General features: G+C 47.7%; 1 protein-coding gene across 2 annotated transcripts in view; it reads left to right on the forward strand.

Annotated features, from left to right (window-relative positions):
• Positions 1-5,586: 5,586 nt before the first annotated feature.
• Nr4a3 (nuclear receptor subfamily 4 group A member 3) overlaps positions 5,587-26,527 on the forward strand; it is a 38,296-nt gene continuing 17,355 nt past the window's right edge. Inside the window, exons 1-5 of one of the 2 annotated variants that reach the window (XM_021160733.2) lie at positions 5,587-6,116; positions 9,356-9,532; positions 11,705-12,660; positions 16,458-16,587; positions 17,064-17,236. In XM_021160733.2, coding sequence (XP_021016392.1) covers positions 11,707-12,660; positions 16,458-16,587; positions 17,064-17,236 — 1,257 coding nt within the window. In that variant the 5' untranslated portion in view covers positions 5,587-6,116; positions 9,356-9,532; positions 11,705-11,706. Of the gene's footprint in view, positions 6,117-7,805; positions 7,865-9,355; positions 9,533-11,704; positions 12,661-16,457; positions 16,588-17,063; positions 17,237-26,527 lie in introns of those variants that run through there. The other variant, XM_029476458.1, reaches the window with a different exon arrangement.

The raw sequence follows: 26,527 nt of genomic DNA on the forward strand, positions 1-26,527 counted from the left end.
CAGAGTGGCATACAAGTCTATTTCAACGTCTGAAATGATAAGAAACTCAAGAATGTTCTGCATCCAACTGACTGAACATAGATGTCATAGTTCCCAGTTTTCTAAGTATTCAAGTAGTTTTCCCCAGAAAGACAGTAACACTTGCGAGCCTAAAGCATCCACAGTTCAGAGTTGAAAGTGGCCTAAGAGAAACTACCAAACAGGGAGGAAAGAACTCAGAACAGAGGAAGAGTCAAACCAAAAGTCTGCCAGGAAAGAAAAGAAAAGATCACAGCAAAGCTTCCTACGCAACAAGCCAAACTGTCACTTCCTTGTATCACCACGCAGCTGTCTGTGCTTCTGGCGGGCACCTTGACAAGCTCTGTTCAGTCAGGAATATGAAAAGTTCAGGTAAAGCAAACAGCGCTAGTGACCTCAACTTTATCCATCCATGCCAAAAATGCCCTTCCCGTATACCTGTCATACAAATTACTCTGGCAGCCATCTGTCTGCATCCAAGTTAGATAGGGCACATTTTAGGGCTACTTATGATCTGTGAACACTCTTGGGTCCCACAGAATTCTCAGGGATGTGAGGCAGGGGTCTGATGCCTGTGGCCTGGTGGGATTGTAAGCTATGGACAAAAGCTAGTTAGAAAGCAGAAGGAGAGCATCACGAAAGACAAAAAACACAAGCTGGTTCTTCATAAGCTCATCTTAGACAGGAGGTAAGCTTCCAACAAGTGGGGAAGGAGGAGAGGGAGGGAGGGAGGAGGAGGGAGGGAGGGAGGGGGAGGGAGGGAGGGAGGGAGAGGATAACAGTTCAGATAGACAGGAAGAGTCTGGAAATAACAGACCTTTGTCTTTGGGGAGACAAAATCCAGCTGCTGAAGCCTTTTGAGGCCATAGGTAACAAAACAAAAGGTGTATTTTAGGAAGACTAATCTGACAAAGATAAATTGATTTGAAAGTTTACAATGGTCCTTGATTCTGGGGCCAGGTACAACTGAAGGGGTGTGTGTGTGTGTGTGTGTGTGTGTGTGTGTGTGTGTGTATCAGCTGAAGTCAGTAAATTTTATATATACATGTTTGTGTGTGTGCATGCATGTGTTTAGTATAGAACCTCTGCCCTGGTTTTAGAAAATACAGACTTAAAATTCAAAACTTATTTTCATTAGATGACAACTTTTCCTTGCAATTTCTGTGTGTGTGTGTGTGTGTGTGTGTGTGTGTGTGTGTGTGTATGCAATGCATGTAGGTGTGTATATGGTGCATGAACATGCGTGGGTGCACATACATGTGGAAATCAGAAATGGGCATACAACTCCCTCTGTAGCCCTCCACCTTATTCTCCTGACACAGGGTCTCATAGAAGCAGAGTTTCAAGCTGGTTTGGCTAAAGAGGCTAGCTAATAATCTCCCAGGATCAATATGTCTCCTGTCTCCCAAAGCTGAGTTACAGACACAGAGCCATGCATGGCTTTTAACATAGATTCTGGGGATTCAAACCCTGCTCCTCATGCTTGCATACCAAGTGTTCTTACCCACTGAGCCATCTCACCGGCTCTTGGATTATATTTCTTTTTCACCCTTCCTTACTTTTAATAGTAACCATTCTTTACACACTAGTAAAATCAACAAGATTACACGGCATTCTTTTTAGACAGTTGTTTTTAATCCTACTTTGTTAAAAATAATTGTTTTATATTGGACATACAAAATTTCCTCAAATCTCTTCTTATTTTATTTTCGAGAGAAATATATCTTTCTTTTTTTCATGCAGATTAGCATTACAAATCCACATCAAAATAAAATAAATGAAAGTTATCTTACAACCCTATAGTAATTACTGTATAGTTTCTAACAGACTGCTGTTGGAAAAGCAGAAATTACTTTCTTAACATTACAAGCTAGAACATACATGAAAGTCCTTTTTTTCTAGAGAAAGGCCCAAACCTGGGATGTCTTCATTATGCCACCGATTAAGGCACTTATTCAATTTGGTATCTGAAAACAGGAGATATAGCTGTATCCAGTACTGAATTTCACTTAAGAATATTGTAACCAAAAAAGTAATATAGATTTCTAAAAATTAAAATTAAATCATTGCATAGGCCTCACAGAATATTGTTTTCTATTTGTAGTAAGTCTGGCCTTTAAAGTGCAGAAAAGAATAGCTATGAACATATACTTTAAAAAGTCTGTCTGGCTCATGGAAAGAGCTGCCTTCGTTAGGGACCTTTGATGGAGCAGAGGAGGGTGCCCAGACCTGGCTCTGCTTTCATGACTTTTCTTCTGAGTTTCAAAAACTTGTCAGTTATCAATAACCACTGCAAACTCTCCCAGGGTGAATCCAGCTCTCCACTCTGAGCAGCCCCAGCTAGGAACAGCAGACTAGCTCACCCTGACTGAGCATTAAGGAACTAAGGCAGGTGACCTGAGTGACCCTTAGGACTGGAAGGATATAAAATAAAGCACAAGAAGAAAGTAATGTAAAAGTAGCCAGGATCGGTCCCCAAATGCACACCCACCCAAAGACCAAATCTGCTCCTGGAGATTCCCAGCTAGCTAAGGGTGAAATTTATTTTTTAAGGTAAACTAGGATAAGTGTTTCCCCTCCAGTACTACTACCCAGAAATAAAAAGCACTGTTTATATAGAGTCCTAAGTGCTAAGAGTCGGAGAAGATCCTCCTTCAATCCAGGAGTGTCCATGATACCTGGGTTTTTGTTACCACCACACACATAAGTGGCATTATCATAGATCCGGTAAATTACTTCTGTCTCAACTCAGGACACCGGAACCCTCCAATTCACATGAACAAAGTTAGTGACTTTATAATAAACCGAGTGAGCAAGGACCTTTCACATATTAAATTAGAAAATGGAACGTATTCTATAATTCCATGGAAAGATGTCATGTCTCCTAAAAATTGTACCTAATTTTAGGGTTCCTGAATTGAGTGATTCCAGTTCTGCATGAGATTTTAAAGTGAAGGAGAATGGGTGGGGTGCAGAACACAGATGAAATTTTTACAGCATGGAAATAAAATTATTTTTAAACCTTCTTAAGGGTGAAGAGTTAGGCAAGAAGTAATACGTGGAAAACTGTCAAGTGCTTCTCTACACACCCACCCACCAGATACCATCGCAGCCGGCTGGGGGAGTCTCCCTCTTCTTGCCTGACAGCTTCACTTTCTTTGAGGTCTGGAACTGGTGATCACACTGGTCCGTCATGGTATTTTCAGTTAACAAAGCAGTTACTCAATAGGGGGAAAAAGGCACAAAGGATCGTGGCAGCTGCTGCTGCACCCATGATGCAAGTGCAGGCTGAGCCCCGGGCCGCCACCGCCGCCTCGACTCCTCCGTGACGTCCGGGATGGGTATCCCCGGCTCTCAGGAAGTGGTGGCCGCAGGCAGCTCCGCCCCCTCGCGAGTCGGGGCCGGTCGGGCAGGCTCGGTGGCGGGACCTGGCCCAGAGGCTTGCAGAGCCCGGGCGATGGGGGAGGATCGCGCTCGGCCTTCAGGGCGCGCGCACCCCAGGCAGCGCGCCTCGCTCGCGCCCGCGCCTCCCTTCCAGCCCCCGACCCTCGGCCCCACGTTGCCGGGCATCAGACAGGGTCGAGCCGAGTACAAGATGGCGACTCGGCAGTCCGCTCTGCGGGCAGAGTCGGGGCGCCCTTTAGCGCGGCGCGCGCGTGCGCGCGCCCGACGTCCCACTAAAAATAGCTGGGACCCGTCTATATTTGGTTCGCCGGATCCCGGCGCGGACGCGCGCGTCCCACCCCGCCCCGCCCCACGCCGCGCCGCGCTGAATGGAGACGGGAGGGGGTGACCGAGGGGAATCTACTCCGCTATCTGCCGCGCGCGCCGCCGCCTGGGCCCGGCCAACCGCCCAATTTAGAAACATCGCCTGCGTCAATCACGCGCCTCGCGTGCGTCAGCGCCGCGCGGCTCCAGGTCCTGCTCCCCCAACCCCCAGCCTTTGAATGGATTCGATGTAGGAGCGCCCTCCTTCCTTCTGGGCTAGGATGGGAACGCACCCGCAGCAAGGGGGCTCGGTTCCTCTGGACTGGGACAACTTTCGGAGAGTCCTCTCACGGTCTTAAGCACACCAGCCTGCTAAAGTGAAAGTGGAGGCGTAGACAGAGAGGCACACTATGCACGTGTTGTTTTGGTTTTCGAGTTTCTGGTCCTAGTTCGAGCCTTCTTAGATTCTGAAACATGTGCTATGACTAGGGGATCCTATCCCCCCAACTTTGCCACCCACACGCTCAATTGTTGGGGCAGATCAAAAGAAAATGCCACTTGAGATTCTAGCAGACCGCTGGAGACCGCGTCTGTCTGTGTTGTTTCATTCTAACATCTTCGTAAAAAAAAAAAAATTCTGAGAGAGGTTACTTTCAGATAGCAGCAACCTTGGGAACTAAGAGTTCTTAACTCAAACATGTTTTGTTTTGTTTGTTTTGTTTTGTTCTCAGCAAGAAAGTGACACCTTAAATTTATTTCCAGGAAGAAATCGCTGTCCCTTATACAGTCGCCCAGACTTTCTATATACTTGGAAGACAAATGTACCTACCCCCCCCCCGCCCCAGGAGACCATAGTTAAGATCCCCTAGAGACAACCTAATGAATCCTGTTGACTGATTTTGAAATATTTCATTTGAGAGATAGAAAGGGAGGCATCTACAACCCTCAAATGCGAGTTGAGTTCCATGTCTGACCCGGTGCTGGGGAGAAGTAGAGGAACAGTCAGACTCATTCAGCTGTTCAACACGTGTGGTGTGTTTGTTTTATATATAGTTTCTCGTGCAGCGCGCGCGTGGCTGGATGTGCACTTCTTTGGATTATAAAGTGTCCAGTCAAGAACCTCACACCATAAGTGAAAAGAAATAAAATCTTGTCCCTGGAACTGTCTGCATCCTAGGGCGAAACACTAACAGCATGACAGGAGGAAGAGGCAAATTAGCCTAGGCGCAGAGGGCCAGAGGGACGTAAACAGCCTTAGAACCATTGCATGAGGGAAGCACAGCTGCACCTCTGGGAGTCTTCGGGCTGGTGCCAGACTCCTTCGGCTGCGACTGCCAGGTCACTCGGAGAAGCTGGCTGGCGTAGCCTTCCCTTTCGGAAGAGCTGTCCTCTCTCTTACCCCCTGGACCTGGCTAGATGCCTCGGGGCAGCCTCGGAGGCGAGCCAGCAGCACTCCTCCAACTCTGCTCCACCCGGAGCCTGACAGCTGGGCGGTCCCGCCTGACCCGCGGGCGGGCTGCGGCACCCTCTGGTAGACCGGCGCCCTGGCAAGCGGCTCTGGTGCAGAGGGGTTGGCCGCGCGAATCTGAGAAGCCTGGGGGCTGGGGTCCGCAGCTCCCCGTGGTTTCCATTGTGCGGCCGTGAGAATGGCCGGAGAACGCGCACGCGCGCGCACACACACACACACACACACACACACACACACCCTCGCACACGCGGAACCGGCTGGGCCAGGGGAGGGAGGAGGAGGGTGACGTAGCGTCCCATGGCGTCACATTGACGTCTCGCATTCCAGGCACTCTATGGAGAGGCTGCTAGGGCTCCTGTGGCATAAATGACGTGCCGAGAGAGCGAGCGAACGCACAGCCGGGAGAGCCGAGTCTCCTGCCTCCCGCCCCCCACCCCTCCAGCGCCTGCTCCTCCTCCGCTCCCCATACACAGACACGCTCACACCCGCTCCTTCACTTGCACACACAGACACACGCGCGCTCACACGCTCCGCACACACACTCCACTCTCTCCCGCGCGCTCACACCCCTCTCGCCCGGCTCCCTCGCCGGAGTCGCGCCGCGCCGCGCCGCAGCCGGACGCCCCTCCAGGGCTCACTTTGCAACGCTGACAGAGCCCGCAGTGTCCGTGGAGGTGGGAAACGTGGCGACATCCTACCCCCTGGTCGCAGCCGGAGACTGGACGCCTGCGGAACCTCTCGGCGGCGCTCTCCCATGAGTTGGGATCGCAGCATCCCCCGCCAGCCGCTCACCGCCTCTGGGAGCCGCTGGGTTTGTGCACCGCAGCCCTTCCGGGACAGCAGCTGTGACTCTCCCCCAATCCAGATTTCGGGGTCGCTCTCTAGAAACTCGCTCTAAAGACGGAACCGCCACAGCACCCAAGTACGTACGATATGCCCAGTTAATGTGGGGACTTGCTTAAAAGTTGGCGCGCTGGGAAGTGTCGCTCCTGAAATTGACAACTTTTAATATGGGGTGCCCCCCCTCCCGCTGCCTCCCCTTTCATCAGGCTTTGCTCGCCCAGCGACCGGTGGGTTCCAATCTGAAACTTTTCCCTTGTAGCTGGCCCTCAGGGACTCTGGAGCTTGTGAGATTCCTCTCCCCACCCAAAGAGGCTAAAAGCCTCTAACAAAGAGGAGGACCTGGATTTGTGCTGTAGCTGCTCCAGCGTCGTAATTCAGGGTATTTCGGCTCTAGTTGTCATGGTAATGATGCTCTCGGCGGCGGCGGCGGCGGCAGCGGCTGCCGCTGCGGCAGAGAGTTGGAGCCCCGGTGATGAACGGCAGTAATTTTCCTGCCTTTTAAGTGGAATTGGAAATAGGGACTCTGGTGGGTCCGAGTTAATGTGTCTAATGGTGAAACGGAGCTGGTTGTCTGGGAGAAAGCTTAGGAGGGCCAGTGCCTGGGCAGCAGCGGCCGGAGTTTGCAGAGACTCTGGAGGAGCTCAGCAAAGAGGGTGTAATTGTAGGAATGCGGCTTATTGTATTGAAATGAGCCCCGGGCTCCACTAGGCACGTCTGCCTGGCGTCGCCGACTTGCTGGTTTACACTTTTCCCCACGGAGGTAATCGGGTGTAATTGCCGACTCTCGCGCCCCGACACGCGTGGGGACGGCGTCCCTCTTCTCCAGGCCTTGACTGGTGTGGGAAAGGCTTGTGTTACTTTTCAATGAGCTTTCGGAGAAGTTGCTCCGAGTGTTTTCTTCTTAGTAGAAAGGAAAGTTCTCGATGGTGAAAGGGGGAGCCGAGCAGCAGAGCGCAGCCGGCGGTGACTGGCTTTCAAAGGCACCTCTCGAACCTGTTGGAGGCTTCCGGCAGTCATGCGGGAGCTCATGATCATTGGTCCCTTGATTTCCAAGAACGTTCTTGGAGCTGGCCTTTTGTTTATGTGCCCAGGTTCTCCCGAGGGAAGAGCCGCGGGGACTGTGGTCAATAGTGCTCTGGAGCTGCTTATCCTGGGGCCTGGGAGGGCTGGGAGAGAGGTTACAGGGTTCGGTTCAGCCATTCCTCCGCTGTTCCAATTCTGGAGCTCCTTTTCCAACAATCGGGAAATGTTTCTTATAGAACCAAGTTGGAGAAAGAAAAGCTGCCCAACGCGCATACTGAACACAATGAATGAAATTACTTTATTGGAGTTGTTTTAACCCAGCAAGATACACATAACGCGAACGCCAAAGACTGCCGGGGGTTGGGGGGGGGGTGGCATCACTCCCTCCCTCCACAGGCACCCCCACCCACCCCCAAATCCCGGACCCAGCATTCGCTCACAGAAATTCTCCCCCGGGGCTTGCCTCAGCTCCCTCCGCCTTTCTGAGAATCTCTGTCTTTCCCTTTCTGCCGGTCTCTCCTCCACCTCTCGTGCCCCCGCCCAACCTCCGCCCCCGCTCCCCGATTGGAAACTCCGCGGAGGAGCCCGGGTCACAATGGTGTGTTTCACGGTTTCCTCCACACACTTCACCACGGGGAGAGGAACACGGGGGTGTTCCCTTCGTCTGCCCCGGAGAAAGAAAGGGGCTTTGACAGAGGTAGTTATTTCTTCCTAATTTACAACCCCGAGGCTCTGTGCTCCCGGCCCCAGCGGCCACGAGCCCGAGCGACAGAACGTGTTTCCAGGCGCAGAGGCTTTACCTAGGTAACCGGCCGATGGGGATGGGGGGGCGATGGGGTGCTGGGCTGGGCTGGACGATGGGCGGTGTGCCGGCCTCTAAGAGGAACCCCTTCCCTGGGGAGGCGCGACCCCCGCCCAACCGAGTTCAGAGGCCGCCCCTTAGAGAAAGACTACTCTTGAAAGGCTCCCAGAGAGAGTGGGCATAGGAAACCCATAGAATAGGGGGTGGGGTTGCTGGAGAACCCCCCCCCTTTGAAGATGCGAGAGGGGGAGGATGAGAAGCACATGCTACAGCTGTGGAAAGATCCACTCGTGCCAACGCTTCAGCGAGCGCAAGGTTTCCGTCGGGGTACCTTGGTTGGGGATGGCAAGGGAATCCCCCATTTCCTGGCCATCGAGAATTTCCTAGACCTGGGGAACCCGAGTCTCTTTCTCTCTACAAGCAAACTCTGGGCGCCGGAGTGGCAGGAGATGAAACTTACCCCACCCTTGGCCCCAGCGTTCACCAGAGATCTTTTGGTTAGTTTGGGGGTTGGGTTCCCCTCCAAGGGGGAGGGGGCACGTTTCTAACCTTTGAGGTGTGCCCACCCCGAACAAAGGGGGGCGCTATAAGCCGAAGTTAGGGGCAGCTGGAGCCCTCCTCCCTGCCAGTCAAGCTGCGCTTCCAACTACAAAGTTTCACTAGGCTGTGCACCGGGACTTTCGCCTGGGAGCCGCTCTGGGCGCCCTCCGGAATGTACCCCCTCTGAGCCACCGGGTGGCCCTGAGCCTTGAAGCCGCCCACCCTCGGGGACACCGCCCGCTGAGTGCAGGGGACCTCCCTCGGTCCGTCGTAGCGGCAGCCAAACCTGTCTGCCGGAGCGCACGGCTCCCAGCACAGGCCTTTCCTCTGTGCCCTTTTGTTTGCTTGACCCCTGGCCCTCGAAACTCGCGACTAATAGAAGGGAAGCTCCATTAGCATTTAGAATGAAAAGCGCAGACTTTCTTAATTCCTCCGGGCATTCATGCATTCGTTCCGGACCTTGTGCATTTCCTATGCGGCGTGTAAAATTTGTGTTTGAGACTTGGAGGCCGTCGGAGTTGAAAAACGGCTATTTTCTTCAGCATACTCCCTGACGCCACCACCACCCCCTTATTCGGACTTCTCTATTCGTTCCTCAAGTGCCCCCCTTACTTCGGTCTTCCTGACTTCGCAAGCTGGGAACCAACAGTGGGTGTAGAAAAGATCAATTTCTTGGCGACGACCATGGGGGGATTTTAGCATCAGATCGTGTACCACAAAAGAAAGGGCTTACTGGGTGCCAGCAACCTTCCCTTAGCTTCCTACGACGGTGTGATGCTTCTTGCCCAGTGGCTCCGTGAGCCCTAAGCACTTTCACTTAACCTTATGACAATTCTTTGTAATTATCTAGTGTTTCTACAGGTCCCCCACCCCCACCCCATTCACCCAGCCCTGGGAAAGAGGACCTAGCTTAATCTTACCGCAATCTCTGTTCCCTCTCTCGGTGCCTGCAGAGCCCACTGCGGGAGAGCGCAGCCCGACAAGCCCGGGCGCTGAGCCTGGATCCTCAGCAGAGCGGGCCAGCACAGCGGCTGCTGCTTCACCTATCCCGACGTCCCCGCCTCCTACACTCTCAGCCTCCGCTGGAGAGACCCCCAGCCCCACCATTCAGCGCGCAAGATACCCTCCAGGTAGGTCTGAAACCCTTATTCCTCCCGAGCAAGGGAAATGGGTGGAGAAACCAACAACCAGCGGGCAGTCTGGTCAACCTGCCCAGTACCAGCATGTAGGGCTCCTGGCCCTACATTTCACAGCACAGGTGGCTTCTTGGCACGAAGCTCCGCTGTATACCGCACCCTATGCTACTACCAAGCAGAGCAGAGAAATTATACGAAGCATTTCTCAAAAGTATGTTTCCTAAGAAGAAAAGCATATATTCCAAGAGATCAGGATATGCTGTTTTTAATGGCTTTGTTTTTGTCCTTTTATACTCAATATATTCATTTAAGGGATCACTTGGGGAGATAGGGAACAGTTTTATTGATCTAAAACCCAAACAATTTGTGAGGCAGGAGTTTGGATGATGGAGGCTCAGAGGCAAGGGAAACCCATGTGAGCTACAAACAGAAGTAAGTGTAAAGGCCTCAGATTTGGTTTACAGGACCTCTTTACAAATTTGGTAAAGGTAGAAGAAGAGGTGGGCCTGGGTAGGCACCAAAGATACACAGATAGAGTCACTCTCCTGCTGGAGACTTCAGAAAGACAAAGAGCAATAGGGAAGAGGACAGAATGGCAGGTGATTCCGAGGGATTCTTTAGAGATGCAAGGGAGGGAAATGAAAAGGCCAGGCTGTGTGCCCCTTCTTTTAAACAGCTTCTATTCCCTCCTAAGAACTAGACACCAAACTCCATTTAATCCTTTAACTCCAAGCTAGCTCAGGAGGCCTCACTGGAGAAGGCAGGCATGAACTGGCCACTCCTCAATGCTGCTTCTTCCAACAGGCCCTCAGCACCTTTTTTCATGTCAAGATCTCATCCCATACACGCATGACTCAATCAGCTTTGGAAATGTGGGTAAGAGAAAGATGTCAAGGGAAATGTGAAGCACCCACTTTTCTGCTAGTCACACCTTCACACCACACCCTCCAAGAAGAAGTGAAGCACCTGGGTTTGCCTCGGAAAAACCAACCACCAGAAACTCCCCCATGTTACCACTTTGACTTAGCCATAAAAAAGGAAAATTATTAGAAAAGTCATCCACAAGAGACAGTGACTCTCAGGGCCTTCTCACCTTCAGCCTCTGTGGTTATAGCAAGCACCCCTATACCATCTGCTTGGGGGTCCAGCCTAGGCAAACTGGCAGAGAGACTTCATCTTTTTTGAAATTTCTCTCTTCTCTTCTCTTCTCTTCTCTTCTCTTCTCTTCTCTTCTCTTCTCTTCTCTTCTCTTCTCTTCTCTTCTCCCCACCCCCTTCATGAGAAAATACCTAGACTAATGTGCCTGTTAGAAGAGCGGTTAGCTGTTGTTATAAAACGGCTCTAATCTTACTAGGTCAGAATATCCTATAGTCAGAATTGGGAAGTTTATATACATCTATGCATCCGCACACACAGTATATAGGAGAGAGCAGGTTTGGTGGGTGTGCTGTTACAGCTGATCTTTTTCTTTGCAGATGGCATCGACTCCCCCAGTCCATTTCCTGGGCCTACATGCCCACTTCACCACTTAAGCTGGCTGAAGTCATCAGTAGGGGTCCAGTTTGTGCAGGCTGCTAATCCTGTTTGGAGGAGTGGGTGGGGAACAGCGACCACAACTTGTGTGGGCAGCCTTAGCTGGCACTCATCAAATGTTAGCATGTCACTGCCTCCCTTGTACCACACAGGACATCTTTTTTTTTTTTTCACTAACTCATGGGTTTACCAATCAACATATGTATGTCTTGGGGGCACCAATGGCCTCCTCTCCAAATTAATTAACAAGACATTTCCTTCCTTTCCCTATGGCTAGGGAGACCACTCCAATAATTTTTGGGTTGTTGTTGCTGCTTGGGACTTAAACTAATTTTTTAAAATGACCTGGGCTTATGAGGAAAAGCATCTATATCCAGATTTGATGAGCAGAGCAAGGGAGGGAAGATGGGTGTAGCCATCCCCAGGGAGTCCATTTTTATTGCCCCTGGGGCCCCTTCGACAGTCAGGAACTCAGCTGTCTTCCCAGCCAGGAAGAAAGTATGCTAGGAGCATTCAGTCTTTGCCAGCAGGTGGGAGAGGATACCACTTTCTTGTTTCCTGATTCAAGAGCAGTGGATCCAGCTGCAGATGGAGTGTCGACTGGCTTCTGAGCCCTTTTCTCTGTCCCTGCAGATATGCCCTGCGTGCAAGCCCAATATAGCCCTTCACCTCCGGGGTCCACTTATGCCACGCAGACTTATGGCTCGGAATACACCACAGAAATCATGAACCCCGACTACGCCAAGCTGACCATGGACCTCGGTAGCACGGGGATCATGGCCACCGCCACGACATCCCTGCCCAGCTTCAGTACCTTCATGGAGGGCTACCCCAGCAGCTGCGAACTCAAGCCCTCCTGCCTGTACCAAATGCCGCCTTCTGGGCCTCGGCCTTTGATCAAGATGGAAGAGGGTCGCGAGCATGGCTACCACCACCACCATCACCATCACCATCATCACCACCACCACCAGCAGCAGCAGCCATCCATTCCTCCTCCCTCCGGCCCGGAGGACGAGGTACTGCCCAGCACCTCCATGTACTTCAAGCAGTCTCCGCCGTCTACGCCGACCACTCCAGGCTTCCCCCCGCAGGCGGGGGCGCTGTGGGACGACGAGCTGCCCTCTGCGCCTGGCTGCATCGCTCCGGGACCGCTGCTGGACCCGCAGATGAAGGCGGTGCCCCCCATGGCCGCTGCTGCGCGCTTCCCGATCTTCTTCAAGCCCTCACCGCCACACCCTCCCGCGCCCAGTCCAGCCGGCGGCCACCACCTCGGCTATGACCCCACGGCCGCAGCTGCGCTCAGTCTGCCCCTGGGAGCCGCGGCCGCAGCGGGCAGCCAAGCTGCTGCGCTCGAGGGCCACCCATACGGGCTCCCGCTGGCCAAGAGGACGGCCACGCTGACCTTCCCTCCGCTGGGCCTCACAGCCTCCCCTACCGCATCCAGCCTTCTGGGAGAGAGCCCCAGCCTCCCATCGCCACCCAATAGGAGCTCATCATCCGGCGAAGGCACATGTGCTGTGTGCGGCGACAATGCTGCCTGCCAGCACTACGGAGTCCGCACCTGCGAGGGCTGCAAGGGCTTCTTCAAGGTGAGAGAGAGCATGCCTCCTTCAGGTACTTGCTCCACTCAGCAGTCAGACCCCTTGCTGAGGCATCTAAGTGGGTGTAAGCTGGAGTCCTTGCCCTTGCCGATGTGAAAGCTATAATCCCACACACCATGCATTCCTAGGCCTAGAACTTCAGACCCCTCTTTCCCAGGGTTTTTAAACTCGAAGTTCCTGCATAAGCTGTCCATGCTCTTGAAGGGCCTGCATCGACCTCCTAACCTGACATTTCCTTAGGTGGTTGTTCTTGTTGTTGTTGTTGTTTCTGAAAAGAAGTTTCTGCAGATTTTCAAAAGTATCTAAACTTCCACACCACCCAAACATCATCATCCCTTCTCTGTCCACCCAGAGTGTGAGAAAATAGCACCCGCATGCATGGCAGACCTGGGCATTAGTGTCTCAGTCTTCACAGGAAGAGCTTCGAGACTTAAGATTGAATTTTGGTCATTCACTGGCTGTTTTTGATTCAGTGTGCTTTGAAACTAGATCTTAATTATCATTGTGTCTTAGAGGAGAAAATGGAGGTTCAGAGAGGTCAGTCAATTGCCACAGAACTCACACTCAGAGAGTGAGGTGGAGACAGGAGGTCAACTCATAATCTGTGTGCTCCCAAGATGCTCTGTGGTAGCAGAACAGAGGGGGAAGGTAGCTGGCTAAAGGCAGCTTGGGACAGCTTAGTCCATGGAAGGGTAGAAGGTAGAACTCGGGCCTTACCAATCTACCCTGTCCTCTAGGAACGCTTACCTCCCTACATCTGTGCACACAGTGCCCACGATGATCATTCTCTCATAGACACAGTGGAGAAATTAGAGAATCATCGGCCTCCCCATATTAGCAAAGAAACTGAACCCTGGAGAAGTATCCTATAGTCAGGCTTGTGGAACAACGTGGCTTGCATATGGGATAAGGGACAGCTGGCTTCTCTTGACTCTGGAGTTCAATAGTCTTCCCCCCCCGCCCCAATATGTGTGTGGGGGTGCAGCGGGGAGGGGGGTTCAGCCTTCTTACTCTTTTGCTGTTCTTTCCATTGTCACTGAGTCTCAGATGGTTCCAGACATTTCTGTGTCACTCTTTACACCCTAACCTACTGATACTTCAGGCACAAACAGACTCACATGAATAACATAGGTGAAGGGGGATGCTGATTGGGTGACGAGAATTTGGGAAGCAGAAAGAATGTTTATTTATGAGCCGGAATCGGGGCTGGAAGATTCAAATAGGAATCCTAACTTGACACCTATCCATTTATAACATAGGACATAGGCCTTCTTTCTAGATCTTAGCTCCCCAACCAGCAGATCAAACACAAAGAAAAGGCCATACTAAATAAGATATCAACATACAAGAGTGTGCCCTAGTCTTTAAGTCACAAAACAATAGGTATGGAATGAAGACTTGGTATTTATGACCATGCACACATTTGTGGTTAGATATACAAACCGACAGGCATCCGGTTGTCACATGACAATGGCTATCACATCACTCACTGAATTCTCCAGGTTAACGGAAGGATGCTTGGGTAAAGGTGCTGCCATGTGCAAGGCCCCACAGATACACAAGTTTGTGATGCTTTAAGGGCACACCTTCCTTTTAAATAAGCCATTTAGGTTACCTTTGTGTTTTCCCTTCAGTGTTAGGGGCTGAATCTGGACAGGTGCTTTACCTCTGAGCTGGTCTCCAAGCCTGGGTTAGCCTCCCCTTTTTCTTCCTTTCTCCCCCTCCCCGTTACTCGACGGGGTGGGGGGTGTTTCCCATATAACTACATCCCTTTAGCGGGTTTGTTTGGATTTTATAACATTTCAGTGGAAATGCTGAAGGGTGATAAACAGTCAGCAGGAAGGGAGAAAAGAAAGACATTCCAGGAAGAGATGAATGAAGACTCCACAGCAGAACCATCCCCAAACATTGAGAACTTAGCACCCCCATGGGAGTGTTAACATCTAGAAACTCACCGGAACCTTTCTCCAACACTTCCCTTTTCTTCAGCATTCCCCTGAAAACAGATCTATATTTGGAAGGGTGGGGGCAGGCCAGGGTAGGACCACCCCACAGATCTGTCAATTAAAGGAACTAGAACTGGATTTACCCAGTGGCTTTCTACCATTGAATTGAATTCTTTAAAAATGTGACATGAAGTGCAGTTAATGATGGGAATTGGGAGACTGAACTGTACCGATCTCTCTGTCCTTACACTGTGCGCACACACACACACACACACACGTGTGGAGGCCGGCTTCGGACTATTGGGGAAATGTACACCTGCAGCAGAATGCCACAGGCGCTTGCATCCATCGGCACAGTGCCTTGGGGATAATGGCAGGAAAGGATGCTAGAAAGCATGGGCATGTTCTCTGAAAGAGAGCTTCATTCAAAGGCTGCTATCAGTGCAGACTGCTGAGCATGGAGGTGCTGAAAACTCAGCCCTGTGCAGCTGTGCCTTAGACTTGACATAGGTTGGCCTTGTCATGTGTATAACCATTCATTCCGTTAGGTGAAATGAACACATGGCAGGGTAAAACTGAATCCCTGGGAAATAAGAAGAGTAGAGAATAAAAGCCAAAAGTAAAACTAGAATTTTTGAACCCAAAATACATCACTAAGCATAGCTTACCTAAACTTCTTTTAAAACATAGCCCATGGGGGGGGAGGCTATGGGGGACTTTTGGGATAGCATTGGAAATGTAATTGAGGAAAATACATAATAAAAAATATTAAAAAAAAACCCATAGCCCAGACTTCCCAAATACATTCCAGTGTTCTTCTCTGGGTGTAATGCTGTAGATTCTGGTTCTTTTGGAACACTTCATTCTATGTGAAAAAAAATGTAACCATTTGCACAAAGGTTTTTATGACTTTTTAAGCATTATTTTACATGTGGAGCATAGGAGATGTTTAATTATTGCCCCATGTGATATTTCAAAATTCTATGTGATTCAAAAATACGTGATGTTATTTTTATCTCCAGCATCAAGTTTTATGGTGTGCCTTTAATAATGTGGTTCTTTTTGGTGTCTGAAATAATAGTCATTTATGAAATCCTGAGGTGTATATATGGCTTTCCTATTTCTTTCCTTCTCTTATTCTTACTTGGCTTTGGGTTTTTCGTTCCTGGATATGACAGTGATTTTTCTACCCAACTTTAAGAAAGTACTTTTCAAAGTCAGAAATGGACAGTTTATTATATGCATCCTCTAAAGATAAAACAAACTAAGTAGTACAATCACATGCATGATTTCTTATATGTTTTAGAATGAAAACATTATTTCCTATATATTTTAACAAGACAAACTCAGATTTTATTCTGTATGGCTTCACCTCTATTGAGTAACAAAACCAGTTATTGAGATGTCTGGCAATGTCTGGTATAATAGTGATACCATACATAGTACAGCCCAGATAGTTCTGATTTTATTTTAATAAGGTCAGTGATAATCAGGGGAGTAGAACAAGTAGAAAATTGTTCCCAAGGGGATATTAAAAGTGGAGATAATCTAATCCTCCAAGGTACGATATGTTGACCTGGTAATTTCAGATATGATTTTATCATTCAGAGTTGGGTGCCTCCTGAGACCCGCTTCAGAACAACCCAAGATGATTTTCACTGTCAGCCAGGAACACTAATAAAATTGTTTTTCCTGCAGGCTAGCGTGTTAGGAAATTAAATTTATCTAATTATACAAATTGCACTGTCGCTTTTCACGTTGTAATTAAAATACATCTTGTCAGGTCTTGCCTCTTTCCAGAAACTATTAGTTGACTATCTCTGTGTTATATTTTCTCAGAGAACGGTACAGAAAAATGCAAAATATGTTTGCCTGGCAAATAAAAACTGCCCAGTGGACAAGAGACGCCGAAACCGATGTCAGTACTGCAGATTTCAGAAGTGTCTCAGTGTCGGGATGGTTAAGGAAGGTAAGAGCGTGCATTTTTCATCCAGTTTGCTAATACTTACCCTCAGACCATGAAACCTGATAATATTTACATTGAGGCAGCGCATTTCCTAGTGTTTCTTTCTTTCAATCATTTTCTTTTTGAATGGTATTTACATGTACACTAAAGTCACACTGAGGACTGCTTATTCTAATTTCTCAAAAATCAATTTTATAAAAAGCCATTGTTCTATTTGAGAAGGAGATTTTCAGAGCCTCCTCGTCACCCAACGTGAGTATGGAATAGCGTTTCTCTTTCCCGACTATGTCGACTCTCAGTCCATCACTGTTGAGCGCTGTTCCAAACTTAACACTGCTCTGAAATGGGGGCGGGGGTGGGGTGTCCTCATCCATCATTGCCAAACTCTAATGTGTTTGGATTCCTCTTCATGATTTATGCCTATTCCAAGTGTGATCTTTAAACAGTGTTTTTTTTCCCCTCTCTGTGTGTCTCATCAGTTGTGCGTACAGACAGTCTGAAAGGGAGGAGAGGTCGTCTGCCTTCTAAGCCAAAGAGCCCACTACAACAGGAGCCCTCGCAGCCCTCCCCGCCATCTCCTCCAATCTGTATGATGAATGCCCTTGTCCGAGCTTTAACAGATGCAACACCCAGAGATCTTGATTATTCCAGAGTAAGTTCTATGAATGCTTTTGAACCATTATGATTTTCCATTCATGAGAATGGTAGCAAGAGTTAGTTAAATGACTGTGCCTGGCACTGTGCTAGTCAGCTTTCTACTGTTCCTATAGTTCTCATTTCATTTAGCAATAAGTGCATTCACTATACCAAAATAGCTTTTGCCTTATTGAATCTCTAAATGGCTTAATAAGTGATCCTGACAGGGCTACACCTGTCACACCCGAGCTTGCAAGATTCCCGGTGGTGCCAATGAAAAGACACACAGGTGAACTGCAATTCGTAGGGTTTCTCTTCTGTTCTTTCTTGATGCTTTAGAAATTGGAACCTATTGTATTTCTCACATTGTGATTAGACTCTCTCGGTTAGCTCCAAGTCATCCATAAGTAGTCTAGCCAGTTGCATCCTCACTGATTAATTTGCTGCTTATTTGGGGGTTGGGGGCTTGGGGGCTAGACGCTGGGGAGGAACAGGCCCTAGCCTTGGTGCCAGAGGCATCAGGAGGAATGGGATGGTGCACTGCTGTTTCTGTTTCCTGCCTGTGTCACCTGGCTCTTGTTCCTGGTTCTCTCCTCCCTGCAGTGGAGATGATTACCATATTTAACCCCAGAGGAGAGTTTCCAGCATCAGTCACACAAGGATGACAGAACTATTTTTTTTGGAAAACATAAATGATTACCAGTGTTGTTATTTCAGTCAACCAAAACATACCAACATTTTAATTTCACATAGGACATCATTAAAAAATAATAATAATCACCAGTATGAAGTCTGTTAATTTCCCTAAATCTGAATGACACTGGGAAGGGCAATTGAAGGGTTTTTTTTTTTTGAGAAAAGTTACAAACATTATGATAAGGCCGGTTTTTTATAGCGTTTTGAATAGCAGAGTTCTAGTAAACTAGTCTTATTGCAGATGGAAGATGGAGAAAAAGATGATCCTAGCTACTGAATAATTCTTCCTGTTAAACATTGTGCTACACTGTCTCATTGCACCCTTGAACCAGCTATGAGCTCCAAGGGGCATGCATTATATCCACTTGAAAACAAGCATGCTTGGAAACACAATTGAAGAGAGGCTGTGCGGGGGTCTCCCACGGGCTGATCTGATTTCCTTCCCCATGGCTCATTCGGCATTTCCAACATTTGGATGAATGCCTGGCAAAGAACAGTTTACCTTTGCTATGCTGCCTCCTTTTGGGTTGCAGTGTTGACGGAAACGCTGGGTGTCCCCACAGAGATCCTCTTGCCCCCCTCCCTGCCTTCGTTCTAGGCCCTCCCTACACCTGATCACAAGACTCCCTATAAGTGGCATGGTAGATCCTTAGCACCAAAGGTTGAGGACTCTTATTCTGATTGTAAGTAGCATCTCTTGATGAAAGTCAAGTCTCAAATCGTACAACAAAATAGTTTACTGACTAAGGGTTCAGGCTTTGAAAACAGGCAAGTCTAGATGAAAATCCCAATGCCAGCATTTACTAGCTGGGTGACCTTGAGAAACTGTTGTGTCTAATGCCTCAATTTCTTCATCTTTTTTATTTGATAATATTATCTGCTTCCTGGGATTGTTTGTGAAGATTAAATAAGATGGCATTTGTCAAAACTTTAGCATGGGGTCCAGTATATCATTACCTCGATCAATCTTTTCACTCTGGACATTCATCAAATGTGCTACCGAGTATAGGCACTGTGCAGCCAGGTACCATGTAGCAACACCATTAATACGGGTATTATTATCCCTATGGCCCAATAAGAAAATCAAAACAGAGATAAGTGAAAGAATTGAGTAGCCCAAGGTCAGGCATAAAACAACTGTCAGAGGTCAGATTAGGAGTCACGCTTCACTGACTCTCTAGTTGCAGTGAGGGTGGGAGCCATAGATGTTTTGGGGCATGAAGATTCTCCTCCCCAAAGCATCCCACCCCTTCCTCTGCAATCCATCTGCAGTCATGAAGCTTATAGTAACTGTCTTGGCTAAGATTATAGCACACAATCTGTCATCATCTCAGAGCATTTGCCATTACTTCTGATGGTCAGTCGAGCAAACTTGCCTCCCCCCATGATCGTGTGTCCCCAAACTATCTAATTATCAGTGTCTATGGCCTCATTTTCATGCAGTGGCAATGTCTCCCTAGTACTTTGAGCTGTCCCAGCTGGGAAATGTCTCTACATTGAAAAAAATCAATCCAGTGTGTTTGCTTGTCTCCGCACCATTCAGTCTCTTAGTCTGGAGTCATCACCCTCATCAACAAACATTTATCCAGTTTAATTGTTAGCTTTGCCCCAAATAGCAGATTGCCCATGCCAAAGTCTGAGTCGTGACGATGCTACCTTTGAGGCCTAGCTCAATTTTGCAAAGCGTATTTATTTTAATTGCATTGTTTTTGGAATCAGGTTGAACTTCATCGCTTGGGTTCTCCTGCATTTAGATAGCTTTACAAAAATTATCAAAAATTGGACCAGAATCAACTAAATTAAAAAGACTTTTTTAAAAAAACACAGTTAGCTTTCATCAAAAAAAAAAACTTGGAAGAAGACACAGGAGCATGCTGATCACATTTGCAGCTGACAGAAAGCTGGGAGGGATCGCTAATATGATGGATGTCAGTATCAACATTCAGAGTGAGCTCGACAGGTTGGAACAGGAAGGGCTGAAACCATCGCGGAGAAAGTTAGCAAAAATAAATGTGAAGCTCAACATTTAGATTTTTTTTTAAGGGGAGAGCCTTGGCTTGTCAGTGGTTCATTCAGGAGTTTATTCCACAGACAGTCAGTTTGTTCCAACAAAGTGTGTGTATATGGAAGGGGGAGGTGCTAAATCACCTGCTGTGGTAGTGGAAGCACGCGACCAGAATCTAATTCCATATGGTCCCATGGACACTGTCCTTTCAGATATCACGTCAAAGACTGAGTCCAATCCAAGACCAGATTTAAAGAGAATGTAGATACACTCTCTGGAAACTTGTGAGAGATGGGTGGAGGAAGGCAGGGGAGAAGACACTTAGGAAGGGGGTTTGTAGAAATTAGGTCACTCTCTTTCCTCTGTATCAAAAAGAAAAGGAATACTTCTGTTTCCCCTGGCAATCTAGAGAAGGAAGATGGCAGGGAGGAGGAGGATGCTTTCTAGCCTGCCTTAAGGACAAGTTGTCTGGTCCACAGCTACTGCCCTCAGAGTGAGGTCAACAAAGCAAGTATTAGTCAAGGACAGCCCATGACAGGATTCTCCACAGAGGGGAAAGGTTGTCTGCAAGACATGGAGTCTCTTCCAACTCTTAATGAAGAGTTTAGCATGCTGAGGTTGACTTTTTGGTTCCTTAATGTAAGTCCTTAAATGCAGAACTATGCAAGAATAAATATATAAACACACACACACACACACACACACACACGACTATTGACTTTGTTACCTATCAAAATATTAGAATAGCTGCTGACGAGATGTCTAAGTAAGTGCAGGCCACATCAGCGTGAGGACCTGACTTCAAATCCCCAACATCCCTATAAAAACCCAGGCATAGCAGCAAACTCTTGAAATTCCAGAGCTGGTGAGGTGGCAGGATCCCAGGATCCCCTGGGGTATTATGTTCTAACCAATGGTGAGCTCCAGGTTCAGTGTAAGACCCTTTCTTAAAAATAAAGTGGATTAGGGAGAGGAGTTGGGGGCAAATATGATCAAAATATCTTGTATGCACGTGGTGGTTTGAATAAGAATGCCCTGATTAAAAAAAAAAAAAAAAAAAAAAAGAATGCCCTGATAAGCTCATATCGTTTGAATGTTTAGTCACCAGGGAGTGGCCCTGTTTGAGAAGGATTAGAAGGTGTGGCCTTGTTCATGTAACAAGCGGGCCTTATTGGAGGAAGCATGTCATTGCAAACCCCCAATTAAAAGCTTCCTTTGATGAGTTGCCTTAGTAATGGTGTCTCTTCACAGCAACAGAACACTGACTAACACAATGCACTGACAATATGACATTTTCAAAGAATTAATATTTTTCAACTAATTAGAAAGATTTAAAGGTGGAGAACTGACAAAAAAAAAAAGTCACCAGATGTTGACCTCTGGTCTCCACCCACACATGCATACACACATGTGCATGTCAGGGCATCACATGCACATATACAGACACATACTTAGAACACACAATTAATGAAACAGGCAAGATGGCTCAGCGAGCAAATGCTTTTGCTGTCAACAGTGAGGGCCTGAGTTCAATCCCCAGAACCTCCATGATAAATGGAGAGAACCAAACCGTACAGCACCGCACTGGATGCCCTTCCACGCATACACAGATAAATAAATAAGGGAGGGGATCTTCTCTAAATGAACAAAACAAAAGGGCTACTTTGAGCCAGACCCCATCTTAAACATTTTCATGTAAGCCCTCATCTCTGTGCCACAGAAAGTATGGTGTCAGTCTATTTAAAAGATTGTCATTGCCTGAAACTAATCTTGTCTAGTACCGTCCCCCTTAAGATTTTGTAACTATAGAATCATAGCGCGGATGACCTTGAGAGCATCGAAAGCAACCCCTGTGTTTTCAGAGGAATACATGAAGGCTCAGCAGGGGCGATGCTGTGGTCTAAGGCTGGTGGCAGGGCTGAGAGAGGTACGAACCATCACTCAGGGGTTCCATGCCATCATACTATCCCTGCTAGTTAATAACAACCTACATGGAAACATACAATAATAGTAATATGTATTTATACCTCATCATCATGTTTATGGTATAATATTAAATGGTAACACTATATCCTTTTTAATCAATTCCTTTAGAAGTAAATACAAGGAAACACTGTGCATTAGCAGCTGCCCGACCCCACTCTCAATTACTGATATTAACATTTTAGTATGCATTCATAGTTTAATCTATGTTAGACAAGTTGCCCTGTCAAATGTAAGCCTAACAGTTGATTTGGCCAATAAACCTATTAACTGCTTCCCCTAATGACCAGGTCACTAGAGAAAGAAGACAGTGTCGGCCAGGCAGTGCCTTTTAGTCTCTGTGTAGCAGAATATGTGCCTTAAAGGTAGAAACTGAGCGATCCCCTTTCTCCCCGAATGTGGAAAAAGGAAGGGTTTTGTTCCAAGTCACAGAGGGAGTGAATGTTTTAAGAGGCCAGGATGAGCGCTCCTGAACTCCGTGACGCATTCCTGGCTCTGGAACCTTCACTTCTCCTGTGGGCCAAACTTCTCTCCCTCAAAAATGAGCTCAGATCATTGTACATCAGTGCAGTCAAAACATGTCACATTTGATTTGTTTCTACCCGCGGTGCTGCTATTCCCTGCCCCACAGTTGCTTTTAATTTAGCAATACAAGTATATATAGATACCGGGCTTGGCTTCGGTGCCTGCATAATTACTAATGAGGAAATATACTTAATGTCCTCATTAGTTGGTCATTCCAAGTATTTTCAGCACGCTAGGATGTTTTCTGGTAATCTGTGCCACTTAGTGCAGTCACAGACTACAGCTACGAGAACTATGGCTCACATCAAACCAGACCACCAGCAAATGCCACTTCAATGCTAATGAGATAGCCTCTAAGACTCAACATGGCCAGCACATGCTAGACGTACAGAGACCACAGCATGGAGGCTGCGAAGAATGGTTTCAGGAAGCTTTTTTTTTTGGAGGGGGGAGACGTTTCCTAGTTAATTCCCTGGGTGGCAAGACAGTTCCTTCCATCAGGACCCTCAGTTTGACTGGTGAAGAGATTGGAGGAAGCCATTGCTGTGATCCTTTCTGGTGCTCTTATTCCTTAGTCCTCCCATCATTACATCTGCTACATATGGTTCCGCCATTGAGTGTGGTACCCAGATTGCCTCCAGGCCAGCATCTCTCTGAGTGTGGTACCCAGATTGCCTCCAGGCCAGCTTCTCCCTGAGTGTGGCACCCAGGCTGCCTCACCAACAAAAAATGGCAGTGTTTGCTTTAACATGCAGGTCCCCCAGAGTCACACCCAGACCGACTGAATCAGGCTAGAAAAAAAGGAGGCCAGAAAGAATCTTTATTTTAACAAGAGCCTCCGATGATTATTTGTCATTGTAAAGTTAGAGAGCCACCAATACGGTTTAATAATGCCAATTCAACTTTACTTTGAATGCCCCAGTTTATCATAGGGATGAGAAAGGATGAGCTATAGAATTTCCAGGAAGCACTCTGTTCACTTAACAAATATATAGGGCAGGGGGCACATGGATGGCAGATCTGATAAAACTCTGCCCTCATAGAGCTCACATGCCAGTGAATAAGAAAAGGAGGTACTGGAAACATGGCCTGAAGTGACACCAAACATTGTTTTAGTTTTTCTGAGAGAGGGGCAAAGACAAATTAAAAAAAAAAAAGTTGGGAGAAAAATACATTCATCACCAATCTTTTTTCATTACCAACTTTTAAAATGTCATTTAAATCTTATTTTACTTATTGCCATATGTATGTGTGTGTGGTGTGTACTTGTGGTCGAATACATTTGGGTGTGAGGGGGGTGAACATACATGTGTCTGGTGGAGTTGAGAGGTTAATGTCTGCAGTCTTCCTCCATTATTGTCTTCCACACATATTGAGACAGGGTCTTTTCTCTCTCATAAACCTGGAGCCAGCTAGTCCAGCTAGCCTGCCTGCTTCAGGAATCCCTCGTCTCCACCTTTGCAGGTTAGGATTACGGGTGGCCCATCAGGCCTGTGAGAGTTTTATATAAGTTCTTCACGATCGTATGCATAGTCATCTCTCCAGCTCTAAAATGACACTCGTTAAAGTGCAAACCCCCAAGACTATGTGTACACATAATTTGGCTCATATAATGATCACATCTATCATCCATAGTGATTTAAAGGCCAGGAGAAAAATAACATAGTAAGGGAGGTGGGAAGGGATTGCATTTCCTTCGGATGGTTCACATGTTTATTGAGGGCTGAAAGGGTGATGCATATTCAGCTCCATTCTGCTATTAAAACATCATGTGACTAATTTTTCAGAGTGCTTTTCTCTACTTGAATAACTTATAGGCCTGGGCCACTGCTGAAACCTGACCCCCACAGTTGCTGCTGACTGCAGTGTGCAGGCTGTTTGGGTTAAAATCATATCCGTTTGCTGTTGGGTGCAGCTCCCAATCCTCCTTCTAGGGCCTTTGTAGAAATCGCCATCCTGGACTGGCTGTCTAGGAAAATGGTACTCCATCTCTGACTAATGCTAAAGCCAGATTCTGATGGACCAAGTACATGCTGATACACTGGAATTACACATTAGCAGAAACAGGGAGAAAAGCTTGTTTTAGAAATCCTTTCTGTATTTGATCTATGTTTGAATGGAATAATCAATGAAAAAATACCTTGGGGTTTTCTTTAGTGACCCCAAACCTATCTTGTCCAGAGATTGTAGGGCCTGAAAGGAGGCATAGCTGGGGATCCAGCTCTTTGACTTCCAGGTTTAAATAGCTAGGCTGGGCAGACCATGTGGAAGCCTTGGCCTGTTTGTTTAAATTTGACATGTTCAGAGGAACATACATGATTCATTCATAGGAACACACCCATATCATCGGGTGCCAACCCACCAGTTACTGGGCTCAGGTTGTATTCAGTTTGGCTTCAGAATTCTGGGGCTTGGACAAGAATGACTGCAGGTGAATCCCAAAGGGTCTGCAGTCAGGCAAGCTGGGCCTGCTGAGTTTTTTCCTTGCTGAGCTCTGTCAAAGTAAAGAGCATACCCCAGGCAGGCAGGCAGGCAGGCAGGGACTGCTCTTACCAGTGCAGGAAGCATGAACAGTGAGCCCAGCAGGGCTTGTCCCTGCATAGCACCCTGGCCAAAACTGCATGCTCTGCTGCGTTCTGAGCAAATACTAGAAGCAGAACTGATGTTGATTCATGAGCGCTGGTTTGGGGGAAGTGGATGCTGAAAGCAGGTAGCTGCAGCTCCTATTCCCAGGGGGATGTTTGCATCATTCCATTTGGTCTTCTCCTTCATTTCAAACCGCTACTTAAAAACAAAATTGTGCTGGACTGGTGTCAAATTCCAGACCAAGACATCCTAACTGTTGTGACTTCGAAGTATTTAGAACCTTTGAGTGCAAGCCACAGGGGAATCAGCAATTAGCTAATCTACTAGGCGCCCAGAGACTACAACAGGTACAGAACAGCCACTGTGTGATTTGTCTAAAGATGTGCAGCCGATATCTTTGCTCAGCTCTCCTCTGGCTAGGAGAGTGTGTGTTAAAAAGAGAGGTCAGGCTCACTCAGGGTCTCATGGCCTTTTCAAATGTCCTTGGGAAGGGAGCTGCTTTCCTCTCCTGGACTTGTTCTTCTACCCCATGATACCACCCACTGTCTGGGGGACTCATAAGCCCAGGCAAACTGTGACATGGTTGGGAACAAAGAAAGCCTGGCTTTGGCCGGCAGCGATATCACACTCCTTTAAACCCAGCACTCGGGAGGCAGAGGCAGGCAGATTTCTAAGTTTGAGGCCAGCCTGGTCTACAGAGCAAGTTCCAGGACAGCCAGGGCTACACAGGAGAAAACCTGTCTCAGAAAACAAAACAACAACAAAAGGAAGCCTGGCTTTAGACTAGACATGATGTTACAAGATCTTAGAAGGTTGACGTGAAGATTAGAAAGCTTCTGCTTAATGCAATACAGTCCTTACTCGGCAAATGTGGAAGGCGAGGGATGGTGACAGTGTCAGAACTCTTTCAGTAACATCAGTGTCATCTGCTTTTTAGCTCCCTCTACATCTCAGCCCTTCCATAGAAGGGCCATCACAACAGACCTTTAACAATGTTATTATCCCTACCCCATAGAAGAGAATACTGGGCTCACTACAATATGTCACAAATCAGGAGCCCAAATAAAACTATAAATAAAGTCCCTGGGCTCAACATCTGATGTCTGTACCTTTATGTCTTACTGCTTCTTGGGGAAAACAGGAAAAAAAAAAAGACCCACTTACATCTAGTGTCTCATCTCCTCGAATGAGGGAGGTTTCCCAACAGTGCCTTATTGGTCACTGGCTCTCCTCCAATCAGGTCTGGGCTTTCTGGCAAACCTAGGCACCCACCCTGACTATTGTACTGAAAAGAAATAAAGTCAGGTGGGGACGTAGTTCAGTGATAACGCACTTACCTAACGTGTACAGGCTGTGAGTCTGATCCTTTGCATCATCATATCTTTTGGGAATGGTTCAGGGATGCTGAGGATTAAACACCAGAGCCTTCATTGTTTCGTGTAAGTAGTAAGCTGCATCACCAGCCAACATCAAACATACTAACAGTCAGCTTATAGTATCAGCACTCAGGAG

Source organism: Mus caroli, chromosome 4 (assembly GCF_900094665.2).
Source record: "Mus caroli chromosome 4, CAROLI_EIJ_v1.1, whole genome shotgun sequence".
NCBI classification, from domain to species: domain Eukaryota; kingdom Metazoa; phylum Chordata; class Mammalia; order Rodentia; family Muridae; genus Mus; species Mus caroli.